This window comes from Nomascus leucogenys, chromosome 14 (assembly GCF_006542625.1).
Source record: "Nomascus leucogenys isolate Asia chromosome 14, Asia_NLE_v1, whole genome shotgun sequence".
NCBI lineage: Eukaryota > Metazoa > Chordata > Mammalia > Primates > Hylobatidae > Nomascus > Nomascus leucogenys.
The window spans coordinates 33,389,052-33,411,457 of record NC_044394.1 but is presented as its reverse complement, the minus strand read 5'-3'; the positions used below and the strand labels follow the sequence as shown (position 1 = coordinate 33,411,457).

Below are 22,406 nucleotides of genomic sequence, written 5' to 3'. Positions count from 1 at the left end.
ATCTATGTGTCTTTTTTTATACCAGTATCATGCTTTTTGGGTTACGATAGTGTTACAGTATAATTTGAGGCTGGAGAATATGATGCCTTCGGCTTTGTTATTTTTGCTTAGGATTGCTTTGGCTATTTGGGCTCTTTTTTGGATCCATATAAACTTTAGGATTGTATTTTCCAATTTTTTGAAAAGTAACATGGGTATTTTGACATCTTGATTCTTTTACGAAGTAAAAAGAGAATACTGGAAAGTAAATTAAAGCTAAACTTCCCAGTCACACTAAATTCACTTTCTTAATTGGAATAATCTGAATTTTCTCTTTCCCTTCCCATTCCTGGTTCCTGTTTCTCCTTTCATTTGTAAAATGGCTATTTTAATTTTCTCTATAGATTCTGTCCTTTCAGTTTCTTATCCATTCCAAATATTTCAATTACTGAGTTTATGCAAGGGAAGGATTATGTTAAGGCAGCTAGTCTGTGGTCAGTTTTTATTCATTACCAGAGGAATTATCTTAAGGTAAGAAGGTAGGTAGCCCAGCCAAATCTCCTTGGAAACCTGCAGGTCACTCCATCTCCTGAAATAGATTAATGGTTTGATATGACAAGAGTCTTTATACAGATAATCCACTTAGCAAAATATCCCTATTCAGGATTACTTATGCAAAAAACAAAAACTAGAATCTATGGATTCATGACTCATGACTGCTTTTTAAAAAGTCACAAAATCCCTGTAATGATCTGTGTTTAAAGGGGAGAAAAGGAAATGTTTCGTAACCTAAATATTCCCCACCTAGTGAGGTGACTGAAAATTGCATTTAGAGACCTCATCATTTGTTTTGGGTCAAGGACCATGTCAAATGTGGGAAAGGAGGAGCTATGGGGACAATGAATTATCCCCAGACCATTCCTGCTTTACCAAACTTCTTAATTTCTTTAGACTCGACATTATTAGTGAAGTTTGATACTGAGTAAGAGCTCTAATTTGTGAGTCTAATTTGACTATCTGCTCTTTGTGATAGCTCAAAGTGAATGGTAGCCAAGTCTCTCTAATTTCCAATTTTCTCCTAAACTTGTAATTGATATTTCTAACCACTTGCTGGATATACCTAAATATTTTATCAGTACCTTAAAATCAACATATATAATAATAAACATCTTATCTGCCTCCTAAGCCAGTCCCTGCTCCTGAATTGCCAGTCATCCAACCTCCAAATACCACCATCATCCCCTCCTACTCTTCCTTCCTTATCTCCAGTAACACTTTAAGACCTTCACTCCATTCATGTCTTCCTTTGTATTTTTACTACCTCCTAATTGGTCTCTCTGATCCCATTCTTTCTGGCCACTAATCCTTCCAACATATTAATCTTCCCATAGTTATCTTCTATACACACACACACACACACACACATACACACACAGTGGTTTTCTAGGGAATATAGAGAAAGAGATATATCATTAAACCTTATGAAGTAAGCAACAATAAGTTATATAGGTAGACAGCTAGATGTGATAGATAAAATCCAAGGCTGTTTTCAAATTAAGGAAGGAGCACAAACTCATACACATATGATGGAAAATGGTTCCAACTCCACCCTTTAAAAGTGGTACCATGAGGAAAGGGAGTGGATAAAATTCTGAAAAAAAATCATGCAAATACCCCTCACTATGATGGAAGCATACTGGTTGTGGGAGGTAGACATCTTAGAGGAACAAACTAAAGGTTCCCTTATGGATTAAAAGTTTCTTCCCACCACCATGGATAATGACATACCAGAAATGGGAGAAATTGCCAGAATTTGCCATTTTGTTTTTTGCTGACTGGAAAGAAGACAAGAAAAGGTTAGAAAAAATAACCACCCAAAGCTAATATTTCTAAAAAGAAAAAATGATTTTGAGACAGGAATAATACAGGTGGTTGCAGGAGAACAGAAATTTCCAGGCAGCAGTTTCACCTGACTAGCAAAAGGAAACTGTTGAAATAGCCACAGAATCTAGGGGCTGATAAATCCCTGAAAAACAGGGTGTGAACCAAGCTGGCTAAGACTGACTGGACCCAACATGGTGCTGGATTTGACCTAAGTTTCACTTAGGACCTCATTATATGCTCGTTAACATACTCAATCACACACTCAACAGCACCATGACAGTTCCAGGAAAACCCATATTTGGTGTAAAAATGGGTGGCACCACAGTTCATTGAAATCTTCACTTTTTTCCAGGAGTTTCCATGAATATTCCACCCCTTGGTTAGAGAAACCCATAAATGTAGCAGCCTCAAATCCCTCATGCACAACTCTTGAGTATGCCTGCTCTCTCCTTTCTCAAGTGTATATTTTTCACTTTGAAATAAATCTCCATACTTTCACTATTTTCTGACTCATCCTTAAATTCCTTCTGGTGATGGTATAAAGAGCCTGGACACTGGCTGGGACACTGTGTTCGGGAAACCCCCACTGGTATTAATTTAGCAAAATTGAAAGAGAAAACTAAGAAACTTGATTTTGGCTTTTCTGGGGCAAGTGACTCATAAGAGATATGCGTGGGGAGCTCCAGATCACCCTCTTCTACTGCAATGTATAGTGCTATGACCAGCACTACACCAGTCAGGGAACTATCAGGAAACAGAGGGGAGACTTTAATAAAAGAGAGGCTTGCAATGGTATGGCCAGAGCTAAGATGAACCAACAAGAGACAGAGAGTGCCCTGAGGTCATTAAAAAGGGAGCCCACCAGCCCTAGGCCCAAGGGCAAAGGGGAGGAACAGCTACCAGGACCCAAAGAGACCAACAGCTATAGCCGTTAGCTGCCCAGTAGTGGTGAGGGGCTGCCAGCCCTCATGATCTGGAAAGTTAGGACTCAACTGAACAAATCCTCACCTCACTCTGCTTTATACTCTAATGTCCCATTGGCGCCTGCCATTGACCTGATCCAGAAAGAAACTAGAAGGAAACGTTGCTCAATGGTATAGTCCAAAAGTCAGTCTCTAGGTGATACAGCAAGGTAGAGAGGGGATCTAAATGGGCAAGAGTAAAATACTCTACCCAGAAGCCTTCAAATTTTCTCACCAAACGAGTGGGAGAGTAGAAAGAGAGGTAGACAGGGGAAAAAAGCAGATAAAACTAAGAATAACTCATCTAGAGCAGATTATCTCTGATGGAAGTGAAGGCTCAGTAGTTCTGAGTTGAAAAAATAATCCAAAACCCTAGGCATCACCCCCAAGGATGGGGTATGCAGCGCCAGCAAAACTGAATTCCAGAATAGAACTTTTAAAAAAATAACATAACGAAGACACAGCCCACCAATCATGGCTACAAAGAGTTCTCTCACCCCCATCCCCAGCAATCTGAAATGTGAGCACCAACTCTCTAATTGAAGCTGTAAACAGGGGAAGCAACCAGATAAAGAGGAAGTAGAATAAGGGAAATTCAGTCACCCTGATTTGGTCAACACACTGGGGAATAGAGCTGGGTCTGTCCAAGATGAATAAAATAAAAATAATCACAACAGGAAAGCTATGCACAATTATGACAAACCAAAAGAAATCAAACTATGAGAGAGAGAGAGACACAAAGGAACAGAGAGAAATGAACAGTCTACCCTGGAAGAAAAAAAATCATGGAAAACAAAAGGAAATAATAAACAAAATAAACAAATAAAAATGTTTCAACTCTTAAAGAGAATATGGAAAGTATGAACTAAGCAATACATATATCAAATATAATGGAATAAAAAGGGCTATGTCAGAGCTAAAGAGACTCTACATGTCCAACCAAAGGTAAAACTCTGCTCAAAGGAAAACTCACTCCCTTAATTGCTTAAGCTACAAGAAAAGATAAAAATAAAATAAGTCTATCACTCTACTCAAGAATTGTGAAAAGGCCAACAAAATCAAAATGAGGCCAGCAGAAGCAAAATACTTCATGTAAGAACAAAAAGCAATAAGTAAGAGGGTAAAGCAATAGTCTTGGTAAGTAAATCTGCAATGCCGCTTTTACAGGACATTTCTTTATGCTTCCCAGCAACCAAAATACCCTCTCTTCTTAAGAGCAATCATTCAAGGACATAAGCTGGGATCGTGTCATTCACCTTTGTAACATCCGAGCCTAGGACAAGAAATGTCTGTTAAATAATTGTGTGAAAGAGTCCTGGAACTCCAGTTCATCAGGAGAAACCCTCCCTGGCTTCTTGGATGAATCTTTGTCATGCAGATCAGAACTGGGGCCACTGAGAAGGCAGAGAGATAGAAAGTCAGTGAACCACAATGCCCACTGAGGCATCTTTACAAGAAAAGCGTCCGGTACAGATCCATTGATTTAATTCCATTTAAATTTGTGGGCCTCCTCTTTCCTGCCATCTCCATTTCTCTCAATGCTCACTCCAATGTTTTGGCCTCCCCCCGGGCAGGTGTTCAAAACCAGTTCAGGGGACTGTGAACTTGGATGGGGGAAAAAAATGTATTGTTATTCTCACTAACCTGTAACTGAACTTTACATTTCCTGCCATTATGAAGCAGGCAACAAACCACACTGGTATTAGCAGTCCCTGAGACTGTCGCCAAGAAATATATTTTACATCTCATTGGAGTTTGGAGAGAGGTCCCAAAATATCATTTGCATTCATTGCTACTTCAAAATCATGGTAGTTTTTAGCCCTGATGCTAAATCTTATTATGTAAGACATTAAAGATTTAATATAAAGAAATGAAATATAAATATTTACATAATTGTACCACAAACTAATTTGAGAATTGCATTTTAATAGAATTGATTTCTTCCGTATTCCTATGTATTTTATTGAATAAATTTGAAAGCATTGTTTTGCAAAGAAGCTATAAACTTCACTGGATGCCAGAAGCTCCCAAGACACTCAAAAGTTAAGGACTTTTGCATTAGGGTCAGTTGTTACAGGTAAATGAAACTACTCAGAGAAGGAAAAATAAAGATGGGAGTGGTGTTATTCTCAGTTTTTGAGAAAATCTGATTCATTTAGATGATGATTTATCACTTAATGATTGGAATTAAGGAGAGAGGTGTTTATTTGGTTTACTAGAAAGCCTAAAGGAGGGCTAAAAACATCATATAAAGGCTGCAGCACAGAGTGATTAAAAGCCTGAGCTCTGGAGTTGAACTACCGGGCTTCAAATTTCAGCGCACCATTCACTGCTTATGTGACCTTGAGCAACTTCTGTGAGTTAAGTCTATTTCCTCACCTGTAGAGTGGGAGTGATACTTGCCCCTGACTCAGAGGATGGTACGAGGACTGACTGAGACAATTCCTGTAACATGCTCAGCTCAGCTTAATACATGGCAGATTCTCCTTGTTGTTAGTATTAAACTCAGCCAAATTTGTTTCCAATAAACTTTCCCTTCATATTCTTTTTTTTCCTAATTATGAAATGCCTCCCTCACCCCATCACACAGACCTGTTTCATACAGCCAGTTTCTCTCTGTCCTTGGCCCCCCCGCCTCACTCCCATCAAAACCCATTCTCAGATAAGGCTCTGGTATTCCCTTCTTATGTCTCTGTGTGTTTTCCAGTTTCTGAGCTACCTCTCCCAGGGATGGCAATCCCATCATTGTGTGAGAAGTCCTCCCCTCCAGGGAAGAGCAATTTCAGCCTTCAAAAGCAGATAAAAGAAGTATTTCAGGCTGGGCGCAGCGGCTCATGCCTGTAATCCCAACACTTTGGGAGGCCAAGGCAGGTGGACCACTAGCGGTCAGGAGTTCAGGACAAGCCTGGCCAACATGGTGGAACCCCGTTTCTACTAAAAATACAAAAATTAGTTGGATGTGGTGGCGGGTACCTGTAATCTCAGCTACTCAGGAGGCTGAGGCAGGAGGATCACCTGAACCTGGCAGGTGGAGGTTGCAGTGAGCAGAGATAGCACCACTGCACTCCAGTCTGGGCAACAGAGTGAGACTTTGTCTCAAAAAAGAAAGAAAGAAAGAAAGAAAGAAATGTTTCTCTTGCCAAGTGGAATGCTCATCCTTTTGCTTCTCTGCACCTTTTGCTTCTATCTAGCTCAAGTCTCACCTCCTCCCAAAAGCCTCCCGGCCTCTCTTGTCCTCAACAGCAGGGGCAGGAGGTGGCCCATTATGTGACTAAACTCTGAGCACACGGGGTCTGCCCACCCCTCTGGACGTTCAGCCAAGTATGGCTTCTTCTTTTTTTTTTTTTTTTTTTTTTGAGATGGAGTCTCTCTCTGTCACCAGGCTGGAGTGCAGTGGTGTGATCTCGGCTCACCGCAACTTCTGCCTCCCAGGTTCAAGCGATTCTCCTGTCTCAGCCTCCTGAGTAGCTGGGATTACAGGTATGCACCACCATGCCCAGCTATTTTTGTATTTTTAGTAGAAATGGGGTTTAACCATCTTGGCCAGGATGCTCTCAATCCCTTGACCTCGTGATCCGCCCGCCTCGGCCTCCCAAAGTGCTGGGATTACAGGCATGAACCACCGCGCCTGGCCAAGTGTGGCTTCTTTATTTCTCTCCTCTGATTTCCTGGGGAGGGCAGCTCTTCTCATGAACAGGGGCCTAGTGTCATTCCTTTTAGATTCCTAGGAACACCCAACTAGGCAAGCTAAAGAAAGGGTATCTGTAAACATTTTTTAGCAGTTCTTCCTTAAAATCTCCTGGCCTCCATGCCTGTGCTGTGAGTTCCCAGAGGTAGAATGAGCTAAACTTGGCATGCAAAAGAACTAAGAATGTCTCTGCTAAACTTCTTAAGTAAGGGGTCTCCAGAGAAGGCTAGACAGGGGTTGAACAGTCACCTTAAGGATTCTTGAAAAGGATCCTGCCCTTTCCAAGACTGATGCTCCCTGCATCCAGGAACACTGTGGTAGAAGAGCCCTGGACTGAGCTTCAGGAGCCTTGGGGTCTAACCCTGGCCCTCATAGTGACCAGCTGTGTGACCATGAACAAATATCTTCCCCATTCTGGACTTCAGTTTCATCAGCTGTGAAATGAGTGGTTTGAATTTGATATTCTCACTTCGACTGTAGGAAAGAGAATTGGACTCACTGTTTGTGGATATATTCCAAAATATATCGTATATTTTTCAAGAATAGGACTCATATTTATAATTTTCTGATCATCTTGCAAATTCTTTGGCATTCTTTTTCATAAGGAACCTGGAACTTGTTTCATGCTTCAGGGACTGCCGGAGTGATCACCACATTGCCTCATTTAGTGTCATTCCAATTATTTTTTAAATTTTACTCAGTAGACAAAATCTCCAAAAGCTTTACTGTAAATCTGCCCTTATACTTTAGTTATGGAAACAGTTTGATTTTACTAAATCACATCTTTATCCTTTCGTATAAGACAATGTACTTATCTGTTTGTATACGGAAAGTATTTAGACAACAGAATAGATACACATAGCACAAGTGTCATTTTGTGGGGCTTACCACCAGTTTTTGGAGAAGCCATCAGCTGGGCAGCTAGTTAGATGAATCTGAACATGGCATGGTATATCATAGGTTTGTCTCTTGCTCACTTTGCATGTGTGGATATTAAGCCTGTTCAGGTTTAGCCTTAGCTTATGTAATAGACATAAACAGGTCCTCAGATTTCAAGTCTTGGCACTCAGATACTAAAAAGTATTAATGGCTTTACCAGAGCAGACTTCTAGGAAGCGGATCTATAAATCAGTTAAATCTCTTTAGGATGAAGAGGGGAAGTTTGTAGCAGGAGTTAGCACTGATCTCACAAATCATACGATCATGGAACTACTTAGTGTTCACTCAAAGAACCGTGTCACTACAACTAGGAAAAGGATAGGAAAGGAGGTGGAATTCACAGGACATGACGCTCCATGATTTTCTATATATCCAAGTATTTTCATTTCACTTGATAACAACACAACACTCTCATTCACTACAAAATTACAAGCAGACACTAATATTTGGAAGTATTACAGATAGCTGAGTGAAAAATTGATACGTTTTTAATACAATCAACTCTTGTTTAGCATTCTTAATGAAAGGGGTGAACATTATGACAATACATTGTATCATTTTTAACTTTTTAATCTAAAAGCTAACCTTCCAGATTTTAGAATGCAATATATGATCTTATATAAAAAAATTAAAATGGCCTTCCAATGCATATTTGATTTAGGCTAATATTTTAATTAATTTTACTCTCCAAGAGCATTCTGATTAAATTGTAGGGTAAGTCTACTGGGTGATAAATGGGAAGAAATAAATAGGTTTTTGTAATGTGTCTTTCAGGGAAATAAAGTAACTATACAAAATAAACTTTGCTGCCCAAAATAAGGAGTTGACTGTATTTGAAGGGGAACATGTCACACAGGGGCCACTTAAATAACCTTGTAAGTGTGCTGCTCTAGAGTTAAATAAGAAAAAGACAAGTCCACGCTGTAGCTCTCCACACTTGTGAGAATAAAAACAGATTGAAAAACAACTATTCCATTGCCCAGATTCATGCTGGCTGGGAACAGGCATGGGAAGATGATCAGCACTTCCAGTATCACAAAGATACTCTGGTTCTGGAGTTTCCAAACCCCTAAACTCATCTTCTAACCAGAGACTCAGCCACCCTTTCCTTTATGCGTCTACGGGCAAATCTCATGACCTTGTTTGCACAACCATGTTATTAGGTACATAATGCATACAGCACTGTTATGAAGCACAAAGGAATAATTTACACAAAGAAAAATAAAAGTGGAGACAGCCAGGTTTCTGGATACACAAGCCAAGGTAAGAGGTTTTTCTTGTCCAGGCGCACTACACACAGTTCCTAGTCCATCCTTTTGATAACTTGTGTGGTTGAAGGCATCTCCCACATATTGTCTCATTGGCTTCTCACAGTCACTCGGTCAGAAGGTATCACAGGTGTTACCTTTGTCCCCTCGGAGATGCTTTGCCCAGGGCTACACAGTTGACAGGATCAAGTCTGGCTCTCAGATCTGCCAACTCCAAAATACCAAACTCCAAAACTCAAAACATCAAACAAAGGAGGCAGGTTAGAAAGTGGGATGAGTCTTCAACAACCTATGGGGTCACTGAAGCTCATTGTTTAGTCTGACACTACCCATCTGTATGTCCCCTTCTTTCCTGGGTGCCCAGGGCACCACAGACTTCTGGAAGATGCATCTGACCTGCATCCCCTGCCACTGGATCACATGACTTCATTCACACTGAGGACTAGAAATGTGTGGCTTATCCCTCCTAAGAGGACCTCTATTTTAGAAGAAAAGCAAGTCTTAATCCAAAGGAACAAAGACTAGGATGGGATTCAGGCATCAGTAATAAGGATATCTTGCCCTCAAATCATATCGATGAGGATAACGTACCATGCTGTCTGGTTAGGAGGGAACTCTTCATTACTCACATTTGAGAGCTGGTGAAAACAGAAAAATGAATGAAGGCCACATCCAGGAGATATTGTGTCCACTTTCAAAGATTCTATGCTTCACAAGCGTGGAGGCATGAGAGGGAAGGGAAGGACTTAAGGGGAAACCTAATTGATTCAAATGAAATAACAGGTGGGAATAGTATCATCTGTATACCTGGAGAGCCTGAGCCCGTGCCACATCTGAGCTGCACTGAGCCCTGCATGCTTCCAGTTTTGCCTTCGTGTTTTGACTCTCCTCCACTTGCACCTCCCTCCTCACTGAAGGCAAAAAGTCCATGAAGCCAGGGGACATGCCTACTCTGAATCCAGGCTTCCCCCTCTAGACTTACTCCAGGTACCCAGAATCCCATAATTCTCTGTCCAAATGGCATCCAGGGTCTATGTGTCTTCTTCCCCAAGCCAGTCCTTCTGATGAAGAGCCTTACCACCTATGTGCAGAGCCCTGGGCCTGAGGGTGGCCATAGAGCAGTGTGGGAGGAAGAGTTTGCACAGAACTTGGCCATGAATACTGGGATGTCCATGCACAGGCATGCAAGGCCCCTTGCCATGAGAGATGAGAGGAGAAGGGCTGCAGAATGAGCCTAGAGTCTCTTTCGTATTCTTGCTCCAGCCTTGCAAATGTTAGGCATGAACTCCAGCAGAAGAATATTCCCAGAGATGGGCTAGATCAGTGTCTGATGAGTAGGTGGATGGCCCAGAGGTACTCTCACACTACGAACACAGGTACTGCAATCCTAGATACCTACTCCAGTTCTTTTGTGGAAACTCCCTTATTTCTATCTACACCACCACATTTTCCTTGGTTTAATTCCAATTTCATTTTGCCAACTAAATGTCATCAACATATATAGGTTTTGCAAGTACCTACTGGTGTGCAAATTAGACATTCAACAAATGCCACTGTTGATAGTGTCTGGTCACATGCATTTTAGAAACTCTGAGCTCCTTGAAAACATTGTTCACAGAGTGGTCCATTTACTCTGCCCTCTGCGCCAAACAAAAAGTTCCAGGTTGATGTGCATCCAAGCACACTAGTCAGTATCCGCAGGACCCTGCTTTGTGTTTAAACTTTGCAAAGTCCAGGGGGTTATTTTAGTCTGATGCAGTCCACCTCTTCCGTGGCAGGCATCCCGATTGTCTTGAGGTCCAGGTCTGCACTGGACTTACCGCCATTGTAAGAAGCCTTCCAGTGGAGCAACATGATCTTTTTGAAGTACTTGACGGTGCTGTTCTTGACGGTCACGAAGCACAGAGTGTTGATCATGCTGTTGCTCATGGCGATGCACTCGACGATGTAGAAGGCAGTGAGGTAGTGCTTCTCCTTCACGAACACGGTGGGGAAGAAGTCGCGCACGATGGTGAAGCCGTAGAAGGGCGCCCAGCACAGCACGTAGGCTGTGAGGATGCACATGAGCACCAGGACGGTCTTCCTGCGGCAGCGCAGCCTCTTGCGGATCTGCTCGGTCTGGAATCCAGGGACCGCCTTGAACCAGAGCTCCCGGGAGATCCTGGCATAGCACAGGGTCATGGTGACCACGGGGCCCACGAACTCGATGCCAAAGATAAAAAGGAAGTAGGACTTGTAGTAGAGCTGCTGGTCCACAGGCCAGATCTGGCCGCAGAAGATCTTTTCCTGGCTCTTGACAATGACGAGGACCGTCTCGGTGGTGAAGTAGGCGGAAGGGATGGCGATCAGGATGGACACCGTCCACACCAAGGCAATCAGGCCAGTGGCTGTTTGGCACTTCATCCGTGGTCTCAGCGGGTGGACAATAGCCAGATACCTGGGGCAAGAACACAAGTGGAGGCAGCCACTGTGAGAAAGAAGTACTGGATAATTTTTTTTTTTGAACAGGGTTTTGCTCTGTCACCCAGGCTGGAGTGCAGTGAGTGCAGTGGCATGATCATAGCTCACTGCAGCCTCGAACTCCTAGGCCCAAGCAATCCTCCCACCTCAGCCTCCCAAGTAGCTGGGACTAGAGGTGCAATGCACCACACGTGCTAATTTTTTTTTTTTATTTTTTGTAGAGGCAGAGTCTCCGTATGCTGCCCAGGCTAGTCTCAAACTCCTGGGCTCAAGCAAACCTGCTATTTCATTTTGCAACATTCTAAGGAGCAACCAAATGCTATGTGTGGAGGAAACTCCCAATGGTACGTGGGCTTCTGCAAAAGGCCAACTTGAAGCAAATCCTAGTGTCATCTCTAATTAGCTCTGCAACCTCAGCCAAGTTTTGTTGATGGTCTCTGACCCTTAGTTTCCTTATCTGCACAAGTTTTGTTGGCTGTTAAATATTAAATGTGATGAAGTATGCACTATGTCTGGAACAGTTTTAAGCCTAATATGTACTCAAAATGATAACAATTAGTATTAAATATAATTATTCCTCCCATCGGTTTCTAGCCTGGCACTGTTCCCAGCCCCTTCCTGTTCTTGGGCTGTTCATTCTAATTACCTTTCAGTTTAAAGCTAAAAGGGCAAGATAATTCAAAGAGTTGGGAGAATCTGCCCTTTCCAATGGAAAGAGTGGGCAAAGGTTTTTCTTCATTCCACATTCTAAAAATTGTTGCTTTGCATGCAGAGGAGGAGGAAAAGCATGTGGCCATGTGTCTCATTTTCAGCTGGAAAAATGGAAGGCAGTGAGAGATGAGTGACTTTCTCAAGGTCACAGAACACAGGACCCTTCCTTGATAGAAAACATTTAACTCTACCTCACAGGGTTGATGTGAAAATCAATTGAGAATATACATGAATGTATTTTTTTTTCTAACCGCAAAGCACCAGACAGTAAAAAGATACCGCTTTTGTCCTTTCGAAAAAAAAAAAAAAAACGCACATTGCTGTTACCACAGTGGTCCAGGAACACAAAGAGAGAGCACTTTCTAGGGGGGATGTGAGTCATTGTGCGGCATGAGAGCTGATAGCCTCTTTCCCAGAGAGAATGCACACAGCTTATGCAGAGAGCTCCGGTTTCCTGGAAGACATCCTGTGGCTGGCAGGGGGTGGAAGTTGGGGAAGGAGAGAGATGGGGAGTGAAGTGGGAGGGGATTGACTGGTCAACACTGGAAACAGACACAGTCTCACGTGTCCAGAGCTTATCCCAGGTAGAGCCCAGAGCAAATGTGAAGGGGGCCTGAAGGAAAGCCAAACAGGCTCTGTTTCCTTTGAAACCAATCCCTATGAAGTCACCTTCCTTGGAATTTTGACTTGAAGAAAGGTTCATTCTTACTCATTTTTTTTTCCTGACTGTATTTCTGCTCTTTCTGTCCCTCCCCCATAGCCTGGGCAGTCAAGCCTATTGAGCATCCTTTAGAGAGTTCACAGGAGTGCGCCTCCAGTTCTCTTCTAGCCCCTAGATGTTAAATGAAGTAGGATGGGTTGCACCCACTCTGGACGCCCGGCCGACTGCCATCCCTGGCACTCTAGCCAATATCCTGAGTGCCAGAGGGTAAAAAGGGAAATGTCTGCAGGGTGTTAGCAATGCCATTGTCAATGCACGAGTGTGGGCCCTTCAATAAGACCACGGTGCTCCTGATATAACCAGAGCCTCAAACTCACCCTGACTCACAATGAAAATGGAGAGTTTAGACCTTCTGCTGTCATTGGCTCCATTGCTGTCTGTCTACTCCACCACATCCTGCTGATTACTCTGAGAAAGAAATTTCCTATTTCATATTTATTCACTATAAGAATTTTCACCACATAATTCTATTCCTTTTCTGGATAGTAGCTACCTAAGCCTTTATGATACTTCAAACACAGAGTGTGTTTTCAATAAACACATGGGAAAGAACAATGACCTAAGACTCAGAAGACCACAAATCTAATCCCAGCTTTGCCAGAAAGTTGCTCTATGAATCTGAGTCATTTTTCTTATCCCTGTACGTTCACTTCCCTCATCTGTAAAATGGGAATATCACCTAGATGCTATGAGGCTCCAGTGAGACACTGCACATAGCAACAGTAATCTATTAATATACAAGGAATTACTTGTATATTAAAATACATTTTAAAATGTATTTTTTCCCACAGCTATTCTGTATACACAGCAATTTTCCTTTACCTGTTATTGGCAAATACTCGATTTGTAAAAGTCCTCTCCTTCTTTCTATTTTATAGGATAAACTCTACACATCAAAACTAATCTTCAGGATAATCTGTGACTACCTATCAGACAGTTATTTCATTCTGGGTCTCTCTGACATCACCCCAACGCCATCCGCAGAATTAGTGCCATGAGCTGTGCAAGAGGCCTTCCTGACATATTTACAAATAGGCAAATTGCAGAAAACTATTTCAAGAATTTCCATCAGCTTTGTCAATGCTAGGACCAGAACTCCAGAACTCTAGCATTAGTAATGCTATGTTTGCTTATGTTTGTAAAGAAGTTTACAATTTACAGGGCGTTTTCAAATGCACTTTTTCATTAGATAATTCCAACCCTATTAAATAGGTAAGACAGTGACGATGTCAACGCTATAGATGAGAAAACTGAGGCTTGGGGAAGTTAAATAACCTGCCAAAAAGCCACACAACTAGATATCAACAGAACAATGACTCGGACCCACATCTTGCTGCAAATCCAGTGGCTTCTCTGAATGCTATGTACCCCCTCTTTGTTCAGCCAAGAGCAAATGATGCCCCCTCCTCTTGCCTTCCTGGCATCCCAGCAGCCCTTCTCCTCTTTCCTCTCCATCACAGTTGGTTTCTCACTATTGGTGTTCTAAGAAGGGATCTGACATCTGGCGGCTGCTTTTCTCTGCTTATGTGTATGCCCTTGGCTTGCCCTGTGTGTCTGCCACTACAGTGGCTTAGGTCCAGATTCATGTAGAGCTAACAGTTCCCAGAGAACAAGGAATAAAGGCTGCTAGACAAAGAGATGGTCCAGGCAATAATTGTGATAATAATGGGCTGGAAAAGAAGTATTCAGGCTCTGTCTCCATTCCAGGACCAAGCCCCAGATCAAATCGTGGTGACGGTGGTCCCAGCAGCTACTAGGCTAGTCATGGGATGGGCAGAGATAACACAAGCTGATCCTCAGGCCAGTGGCCCTGACTAATGAGCTCACCAGGAGGCTTCTGTGCTTCCTAAGGTTGGGCAAGATTACTCGGCCTTAACTTCATCAAGACAGAAGAAGAGAGCTTCTTCACAGGTACTTTTCTGGCCAGTTTCCTCAGGACTCTGGGTAAAAGAGAAGTTCTGTGGAGCCCCCACATGCTGTGGGATCTTAGTGTCTCCATATCAAAAGGAAACCCAGAACTGTAGCTGGGGCAGAGGTCTTTCATGATCCTTTTTTTTTTTCTTTTAAAGACAGGGTCTTGCTCTGTCACCCAGGCTGGCTGGAGTGCAGTGGCATAACAGCTCACTGCAGTTTCTATCTCCTGGGCCCAAGGGTTCCTCCCACCCAAGCCTCCTGAGTAGCTGGGACTACAGGCACATGCCACCATGCCTGGTAATTTTTTTTTTTTTGTAGAGACAGGATCTACCTATGTTGCCCAGGCTGGTCCTGAACTCCTGAGCTCAAGGGATCTTCCCGCCTAGGGCTCCCGAAGTGCAAGGATTACAGGTGTGAGCCACCACACCTGGCCTCATGATCTTTTTTAGTTTCCTCCTGCCCTCAGGTCTGACTCCCTCTGCCTGGCTGTTGAGACCTTCTGGAATAGAGCCTATTCTTTCTGATCTCTACTGTCCTTGTGTTTCTTACCCATACTTGACATCCCTCTCTAAGGTACCTCAAATTCACCTCAGGCATTCCCACCTCTAGGCTTTTCCACACACTGTTCTACTCACTGTCTTGGGAAAACTTTCCTCTCCTTTGTTGATCTTCATTTGTTGAAGGACAGTTAGAAATCCACCTCCTCCATGAAACCTCCTCTGACTACTCTGGTACAAAATGATCTCACCCTTCTCTAAATTTTACTTAAAATTTATCCTTTACTTATTCTTTAACTGTTTTGTAAGTGTCAGTTCTCCCTGGTCCCACCCTACCCCCAACTCTGGAGGGTCAGCCCCACAAGAGCTGTGATTGTGTCTTACTTCTTTTATAACCTATTACTGTCTGTGAATTCTGGGCACCTAACAGGATTTTGGTGCAACTTCACCCTCATCGAGTGCCTAGCACTGGGTGAACAGACATGTAAAACGCTGGCTGGACACAGTGGCTCACACCTGTAATCCCAACACTTTGGGAGGTCGGGGCACAAGAATTACTTGAGACTAGTGCAAGACTAGCCTGGGCAGCATAGCGAGATCCCATCTCTAAAAAAAAATTTATATATATATATATAAAAAGCCATGGGGACAGTTCTCACAAAGACTGCAACGTTTTCTGGGAAAACAGGACATAAATGTGTTTAACCATGAGACCGGGAAGCAGTCTGGGGCTGATAATAAGTTTGGAAGAACAGGTGAAAGGTTTTGAGCCATACTTTGTAGACAATGGAGTTATTAGAGGTCTTTTAAGCAAGAGAGTGGAGACATATACAAGACAGAAGATTAATTTGGCTGCAGCCTTGCTTACTTCCCTCGAGCCACATGGAGCCTTCTCTCTATTCCTCTGTTTGTAGAACCCATCTGGTTTGTTCCTGCCTCTGGGCCTTTGCACTTACAATCCCCCTTGTCTGGGATGCTTGCTCCCTGTCTTCCCAAGGTAGGCTCTTCCCCCCTGTATCATTCAGAAGCCAGTTCAAAGGCCTCTCCTCCTCGGAGACCCTTCTCTTGACTACTCACCTAGAATAGGTCCCACCCTCAGTACCCTCAACATTTTATGTGTGTACTTGTTTTTGTTCAGAGTATTTCTTGCTTCTGAAATTACCTTCCTTTTTTGTTTGCCTGACTGGATCTCTCTCCATCCTTTGGGTATAAGCTCCAGGAAAGCAAGGAGTTTTTTGTCTTATTCACTGTCGTATCTCCAGTGCTTGCAATAGCATCTGTCACATCACAGTTACTCTATAAAAATGCATTGTTTAAATGAATGAACAAGTGAAAGTTTAGGATGGATTGTCAGGGGAGTAGCATTGACAGATGGGCAGATCCAAGAAATGCTGAAGGCAGGAAGACCAAGAGGAGACTAGGATACCAGCCCTGAATGAACAAATTGGTATTGCCAAGACCTGGAGTTTGAATGAATGCTGGTAAAGAAGGGAGAGCAGCCGGGACAAAGGAGACTTTCTTCTAGGTTAGATGCCTGGGAGAATGATGGAACCAATAATATAGACAAATACAAGCAGGTAGATGATAAATAGTTCTGTTCTGGCATTTTGTAAAAATCTTGTTTTTTTTTAAATCACATTGTAAAAACAATAATTTCAATGAAAGCGAAAAGGTTGGTGTATCAGAAATGTTCATTAGTTTATCTGCTTTTTTGTTGTAGACTATCCTATAAGGGTTAATTTAAGAATTATCATATCCACCGTTTATTTATTGCTTACTGTTTTGAATATTGTTCTAAGAAATTAAATATATTATTTCATTCAATCCTCAAAGCAACCCAATACAGTAGGCTCTCTTTTTATCCTCATTTTATAGGTGAGAAAACTGAGGCAGAGAGAGGTCAAATAACTAACATAAGACCCAACAAACAATACAGCTGGAACTTAAAGCCAGGCAGAGTAATTGCCAACATGGCTACAGAAATTTCATTAAACAAAAATAAAGGCATTTTTACAACTAAGTAGATTTGTTATAAACTAAGACAAAAATTAGTTGCTCCCAACTGATCAAATCCTGAACAACACGTGAGACCAGAGAAAAATTAATGATTCCTAGACCACAATTAGATGGTAACAACACATACAAACAAAAACAATTGCAGCAAAGATCACAAACATCAATAAAAGAATGGACACTGGAGCAGCCATTCATCCACCAAGACCTTTGGGCAGCCCTGGGAAGGCACATGGTGCTCTCCTCGAGGTCTGGGTACAAGCTTCCAATCATAACCCCACTCAACCATAGCAGCTCTCATGGTGCAAAGCATTTTTTCTAATTCATCTTTCTTATTGTATCTGATTTCCTTTGTGTAAACTCACACTGCAAGAGAAATGCTTGCAGTATTTCAGACAAGCTCTGTTTGGTATGAAAGGAGGTTATGAGCTTGAAGAAGTTCAGTAGATGGAGACTGACTGATTGACATAGATATCACTCTTACAATGTTCCAAATAACCCAATGCCCCTTAGTGTATCCTGGCTTTCTTTTCGCTTGAAGCTACTTCTTCCTACCATTGTTACTCCATTTAAGTGGTGAAATGGATCTCATCTGGGGAGTAGGGTCCCACTCCACAGGAGTCACCCTACCCCGCTTTTAGTAGCTGAGCACATGTAGTTTCTTGCTAGTATGGAACTTCAGGAAATGATTCTGTATGCTTGTCCTGTTCATGGGCTAAGAGAGAGAAGGTGGCAGCTTCTATTTTCAAAAAAGTTCAGAGACAAAGTCCTTGGAGCTCTTCCTTGGCAGCTTTGAAGGGAACCTATGAGGCAGATACTCTACCTGACTGCTCCCCTCCTTCTCCTTCTGTGGGTTCACCAGGGGTCCTTGTCCAGGTAAATGAAAAGCTGCAGGGCTCTGTGATTCAGTGGAGGGAATTTGGCCGAGGAGAAGTAGCAGTCTGCCAGGATCTACAGGGACAGACCAAGGGCTATGTAGCTGCTAACTCCCTGATGTCCTTCCCTGGAGAAGGGAGGCAGAGGTTCCACCCTTCAGCGGTTTTACAGACAGAGGCTCCTTGGTAACCCCCTTTTCTCAGGTTATCCTTTTTGGTCATCCCACCCCTGGTCGCCCTGCCTATGGTCTCAGAAAACAAGCTCTCTTAGCTATGCTCCTCCCTAGAACACTGTCCTGACTGTGAGGGCCAGGTCAAACCCCCTCAGATCCTTGAGGCCAGAGAACAGGGAGAACATATATGCCTCAGGCTCTCTGGGTTAAAGGAGAGAGACAGGCTGTTCAGATCCAAGCACACAGAGGCCTGATTTGATCCTCAGGATAATTGTCTCTAGACTGTAACCAGGTGCTTTGTAATGACAGTCCAACTGTGGGCAGAGGAGCTAGCAAAGATTGTCCCCTGAGGAACAAAGACCAGCCTGGCCCATTAGCACAAGTTTATACTAAAGGAAGAGACTAAGTTGAAGAAAGATATGCAGAGGCTGCTCTTCCTGATTTTATTTGCAATCACCAGAAACAGGTCTTCTGCACTATCTGTGCAAATGGACTGAAAGGTGCAAAGTGATTAATGCAACAACAAAAAGTAAATAAATATATGTTCCCTTTTTTTTCAAAACAAATCCTTCAATCTTTTTGTTTTTATTTATTTTTATTTTTTAGAGACAAGGTCTCCCTCTGTCACCCAGGCTGGAGTACAGTGGCATGAACATAGCTCACTGCAGCCTGGAATTCCTGGGCTCAAGTGATCCTCATGCCTCAGCCTCTCAACTAGCTAGGACTACAGGCACACACCACCACGCCCAGCTGATTTTTTAATTTTTTCAAAAGATGAGGTCTGGATATGTTGCCCATGCTGGTCTCGAACTCCTGGCCTCAAATGCTCCTCCTATCTTGGCCTCCCAAAGTGCTGGGATTATAGGCTTGAACTATTTACCACAGCCAGCCATAAATCCTTGAATCTTATTGAAAAACAGATGATGCTAGAAGGTCATATTTTAGTAGAGGAAGTCTTGATGAGATAGAAACCTCCTTCAAGATTTCCAAGTTGACTCAAGAGGTAACTGCCTGGAGGTTAAAGTGTCCCTCAATATCTCCTCTTACCTGTCTACTCTAGACCTTGAAAGGTGTAACATCTAGGAAAACATCCATAGCAGGGGAGATCAAAAGCTTCCCATCACCCAGCTCTAGGGGGCTCTGCTGTCTTCTGTCTGAACAACGCTGGAAAAGGAGAACTCTTCTCACTGTCAGTCGATGGGCAAGCTTTTGAGTCCCCCATGCATCCACATCTAGGGGGAATAGAGACACCTCTCATCAATCTGCAACTGCAGTACAGGAGGGGGCAATTCCAATGCCCCTTCCTCCCTGACTGCCTTTGTTGTCCCCACTGCTGCTGCACTCACCTGTCAATGGCGATGGCCAGCAGGGCATTGGTGGAGACATAGAGAGAGACAGTGCGCAGGTAGTTGACAGAGGTGCACAGGACGTGGCCGTGCTCCCAGGAGAGCTGACGCACCACATAGTAGTCCATCTCAAAGGGGCAGCAGACAATGGCCACCAGGAAGTCAGAGATGGCCAGGTTGGCAATGAGCAGGTTGGTGAGGTTGCGCAGTTTCTTGTAGCGGACCAGGGCAGCGATAAAGATGAAGTTGCCAATGCCGCAGACAAGCATGATCCCCACCAGGGCCATCCCAATGACAATCTTGGCAGCAAAGAACGTCCGGGAATTGGTCACATCCTCATCTTCATCCAAAGGCATATCATAGTCACCGTAGCTGAAGTTGAACGGGAAGGAAGCGGCATGGGCTCCATGAGGGTTGAGCGCAGAAAAGAAGCTGGTGGAGGTGTTGGTGGCATTGTCATCCATGAACCCCATGGTGGTCTCCATCTGGCCAGGTGGTGCTGTGAGCAACACTGCTCGGAATTCCCCGGGGCAGTGTCTGCAAGGCTGATGTCACCCCTCTCTGCTATCAGCCAGCTCTCCCTTAATGAGTCAGGATGTCTCTGCCAGCATCTTTGGGGTATGGTATCTGAGCTCCATTCTAAACCTTTGAAAGACATACAAACAGTTGGCTACATGTTGCAGTAAAGCTGGCCAAATTTAAAACCACCCTGTAACCTAAGCAGACCTATTAGCTCCCTGCCCAGAGTGAACGTAGTGTGATGGAGTGGAAATAAAGGAACCAATGAGAGAAAATGAATGAAAACCACATACTCAATTAGGGAAGGGAGGATTGCTATAGAGACAAAGCACTGGCTTAGTTTATTTCTGTTCCACTGAAGACTCAGAAATGTTGCACCTTTTCTCAAGGACAAAAGTTGGGAGTGTGGGGAGGCTGAAGAGGAAGAAATTACTTTAAATGCTATTTAAGAGGGAGGGCTTTCAGACAAGCCTGTCTGCTCTCCTTGCTCTTCTGGCAAAACATGGCTCTAAAATCACAGAGCCATAGAGCAGCCACCTTCCTCACTATTTGCTGGACTTCCTGTTCCCACATTAGAACCTGCTGTGACCCTAGAAGCTGGGAACAGCATTTATGAAGGCCTGTCCCCAGACAGAGGCTGTAGGGTAAAGTCACAGCCTGTGACTAACCAAGTGATGAGAACGGGGACGCTACAGCAAAATTTTTCCTTGGCTGGTTGAGTGTCCAGAGGTAAATAGCTTAAACACTCAGAGGTTCAACTTCTGCCAGGCAGGAGATCAATAATGTCTGCACAGCCTGGAGCTCCCTGGAGGAGAGTGTTACACCCTAGAACTGCAAGGAGTTACTACTGAGCTCTCAGGCCTCCTCTGTCAGCTGCAAGGAAGGGGAGTGAAATCCTGACACAGGGACTCCGCCACACCACATAATGGGGCTGGGGTGAGGGGTCTAGGGGGGTGTCAGCTGCCCTGGTAGGGACAGGCAGGCAGCCAGAGTCCCCCTGTCCCCTGCTGTCTCCCTGCAGTCCCTCCCAAACCCTGAAGACATCAGACCAGGGAGTGGGACATAGAAGGAGGGCTAAGGTCTGGAGAGCACCGTAAAACAAATGTCAGGAGAACAGAGGGAAGAATGCAAGCCTGAGTTTCCTGGGAAAAAAAGATGAGGAAGATGCCCAGGACCCCACCTCCCCACCCCCAGGAAAGCCTGCTCTCCATATTCCTCCAAGGCAAAACATCTGGAGCCTGTCTTCTTGGGGCCAGCGTTAAAGTCCCTCTGCGCCCCAGTGAGGCTCAGCCCCATTGCTGCCTCTCTTTCCTAACTCCTTACCCTGATTTTTTCCTTCCTCCGAGCTCTCAAGCCTGTCTGGCTCAGCCCTTGCCCTCTGCCCCTGTCAGGGAGGAGAAGCAGAACTCAGCCGAAAAGAAGGAGGGGGGCAGGCTTGGAAACCAGACAGGACAGGCCCCACTCCTTGCAGGTCCCGTGGGTCGCAGAGGCATGCCACTCCTGGAGGGGTACCCCTACAAGCATGCTATCTGAAAGCTCAAAGTAGTGTTTAAAAGCAAAGAATATAGAAACTTCGGGGGTGGACAGGAGGGCGTCACGAGATTAAGGATGATTGCCCAGCGGTCTTTTCTCCTGTATTCTCACCGTTCAGAGGGGAACCCCAATCCTACCCTCACCTGGTGAGCTCTCGATCGCTAGGAGCCTCTCTCACAAACCCCTGCTAACAAGTCCCCCGCCTGCTCCCAACTTTCTCCCTGGAGCCTGGGCAGCTTCCCCTAAGGACAGAGGAGGGGAAGCCTGGGTCTCCTGAAGAAACGCACAGGAGTGAATCTCTGGCAAATTCCCCTCTTCACTCAGAAGCCCCCGCACCCCACGGCCGCAGCCAGTGCAGCGCGGGGTCTCTGGAGCATCCTTCCCGGGAGGGCGCGCTCTTTACCTGCGGCATCGCGGAGCCCGGCAGCCAAGGTCCGGGTTTCTTATTCCGGGGCCGGAACAGGAGAAGCTTCTTCCAGAAGCCGGCAGGCGAAGGGCAGGTCCCCGCTCCCTTCCTCCTTTGCTCGGGGCTCTTTCCCGGCTCTGGCCGGGGAGTTACCCTCGCGCCGCCGCTGCAGATCCTCCGGCCCGACCCGCCCCGGACTCCCTCTCCCCGCCTCTGGTGGCCGTGAGGCGCCGAGGTGCGGGCTGCTGGCGAGGCGTGTCGGGGGTCGCCCGGGCCAGCGGGGCTGCGGAGGCCGGGATCACCCTGGGCGGGAGCGTCCGGATCGCCCTGGGCGGGAGCGACTGGAGCTCCCAGGCGGCCGCTCGCGACGAGGACGCGCGGAAGGGAGCCGGGCCAGGCGGGCTGCGCGTTGCCCGGCTCAGGCTTCGGAACGGCCGCCTGGGGCAGGAACGGGGCGGCTGGGGCTCCGGGCAGGGCTCTGCGTCAACCCTGCGCCAGGGGCACCCATGCGGGGCAGC

The 22,406-nt window shown here is 44.8% G+C and overlaps 1 protein-coding gene across 1 annotated transcript; it reads right to left on the bottom strand.

The window, feature by feature from the left end:
* Positions 1-10,460: 10,460 nt before the first annotated feature.
* On the bottom strand, positions 10,461-22,146 carry PROKR1 (prokineticin receptor 1). The gene is made up of 3 exons (XM_003262484.4): positions 21,886-22,146; positions 19,431-20,075; positions 10,461-11,157 (listed from the first exon to the last, which is right to left on the bottom strand). Exons 2-3 carry the CDS (start codon positions 19,913-19,915, stop codon positions 10,461-10,463), a joined length of 1,182 nt encoding a protein of 393 aa, XP_003262532.2. The 5' UTR covers positions 19,916-20,075; positions 21,886-22,146.
* Between the last annotated feature and the right edge of the window lie 260 nt (positions 22,147-22,406).

Coding starts and splice junctions, on each gene's coding strand:
- PROKR1 (XM_003262484.4), bottom strand. CDS start 19,915: ATGGAGACCACCATGGGGTTCATGGATGACAATGCCACCAACACCTCC. Junction 11,158..19,430: donor CTGGCCATCGCCATTGACAG/GTGAGTGCAGCA, acceptor TTCTTGCCCCAG/GTATCTGGCTATTGTCCACC.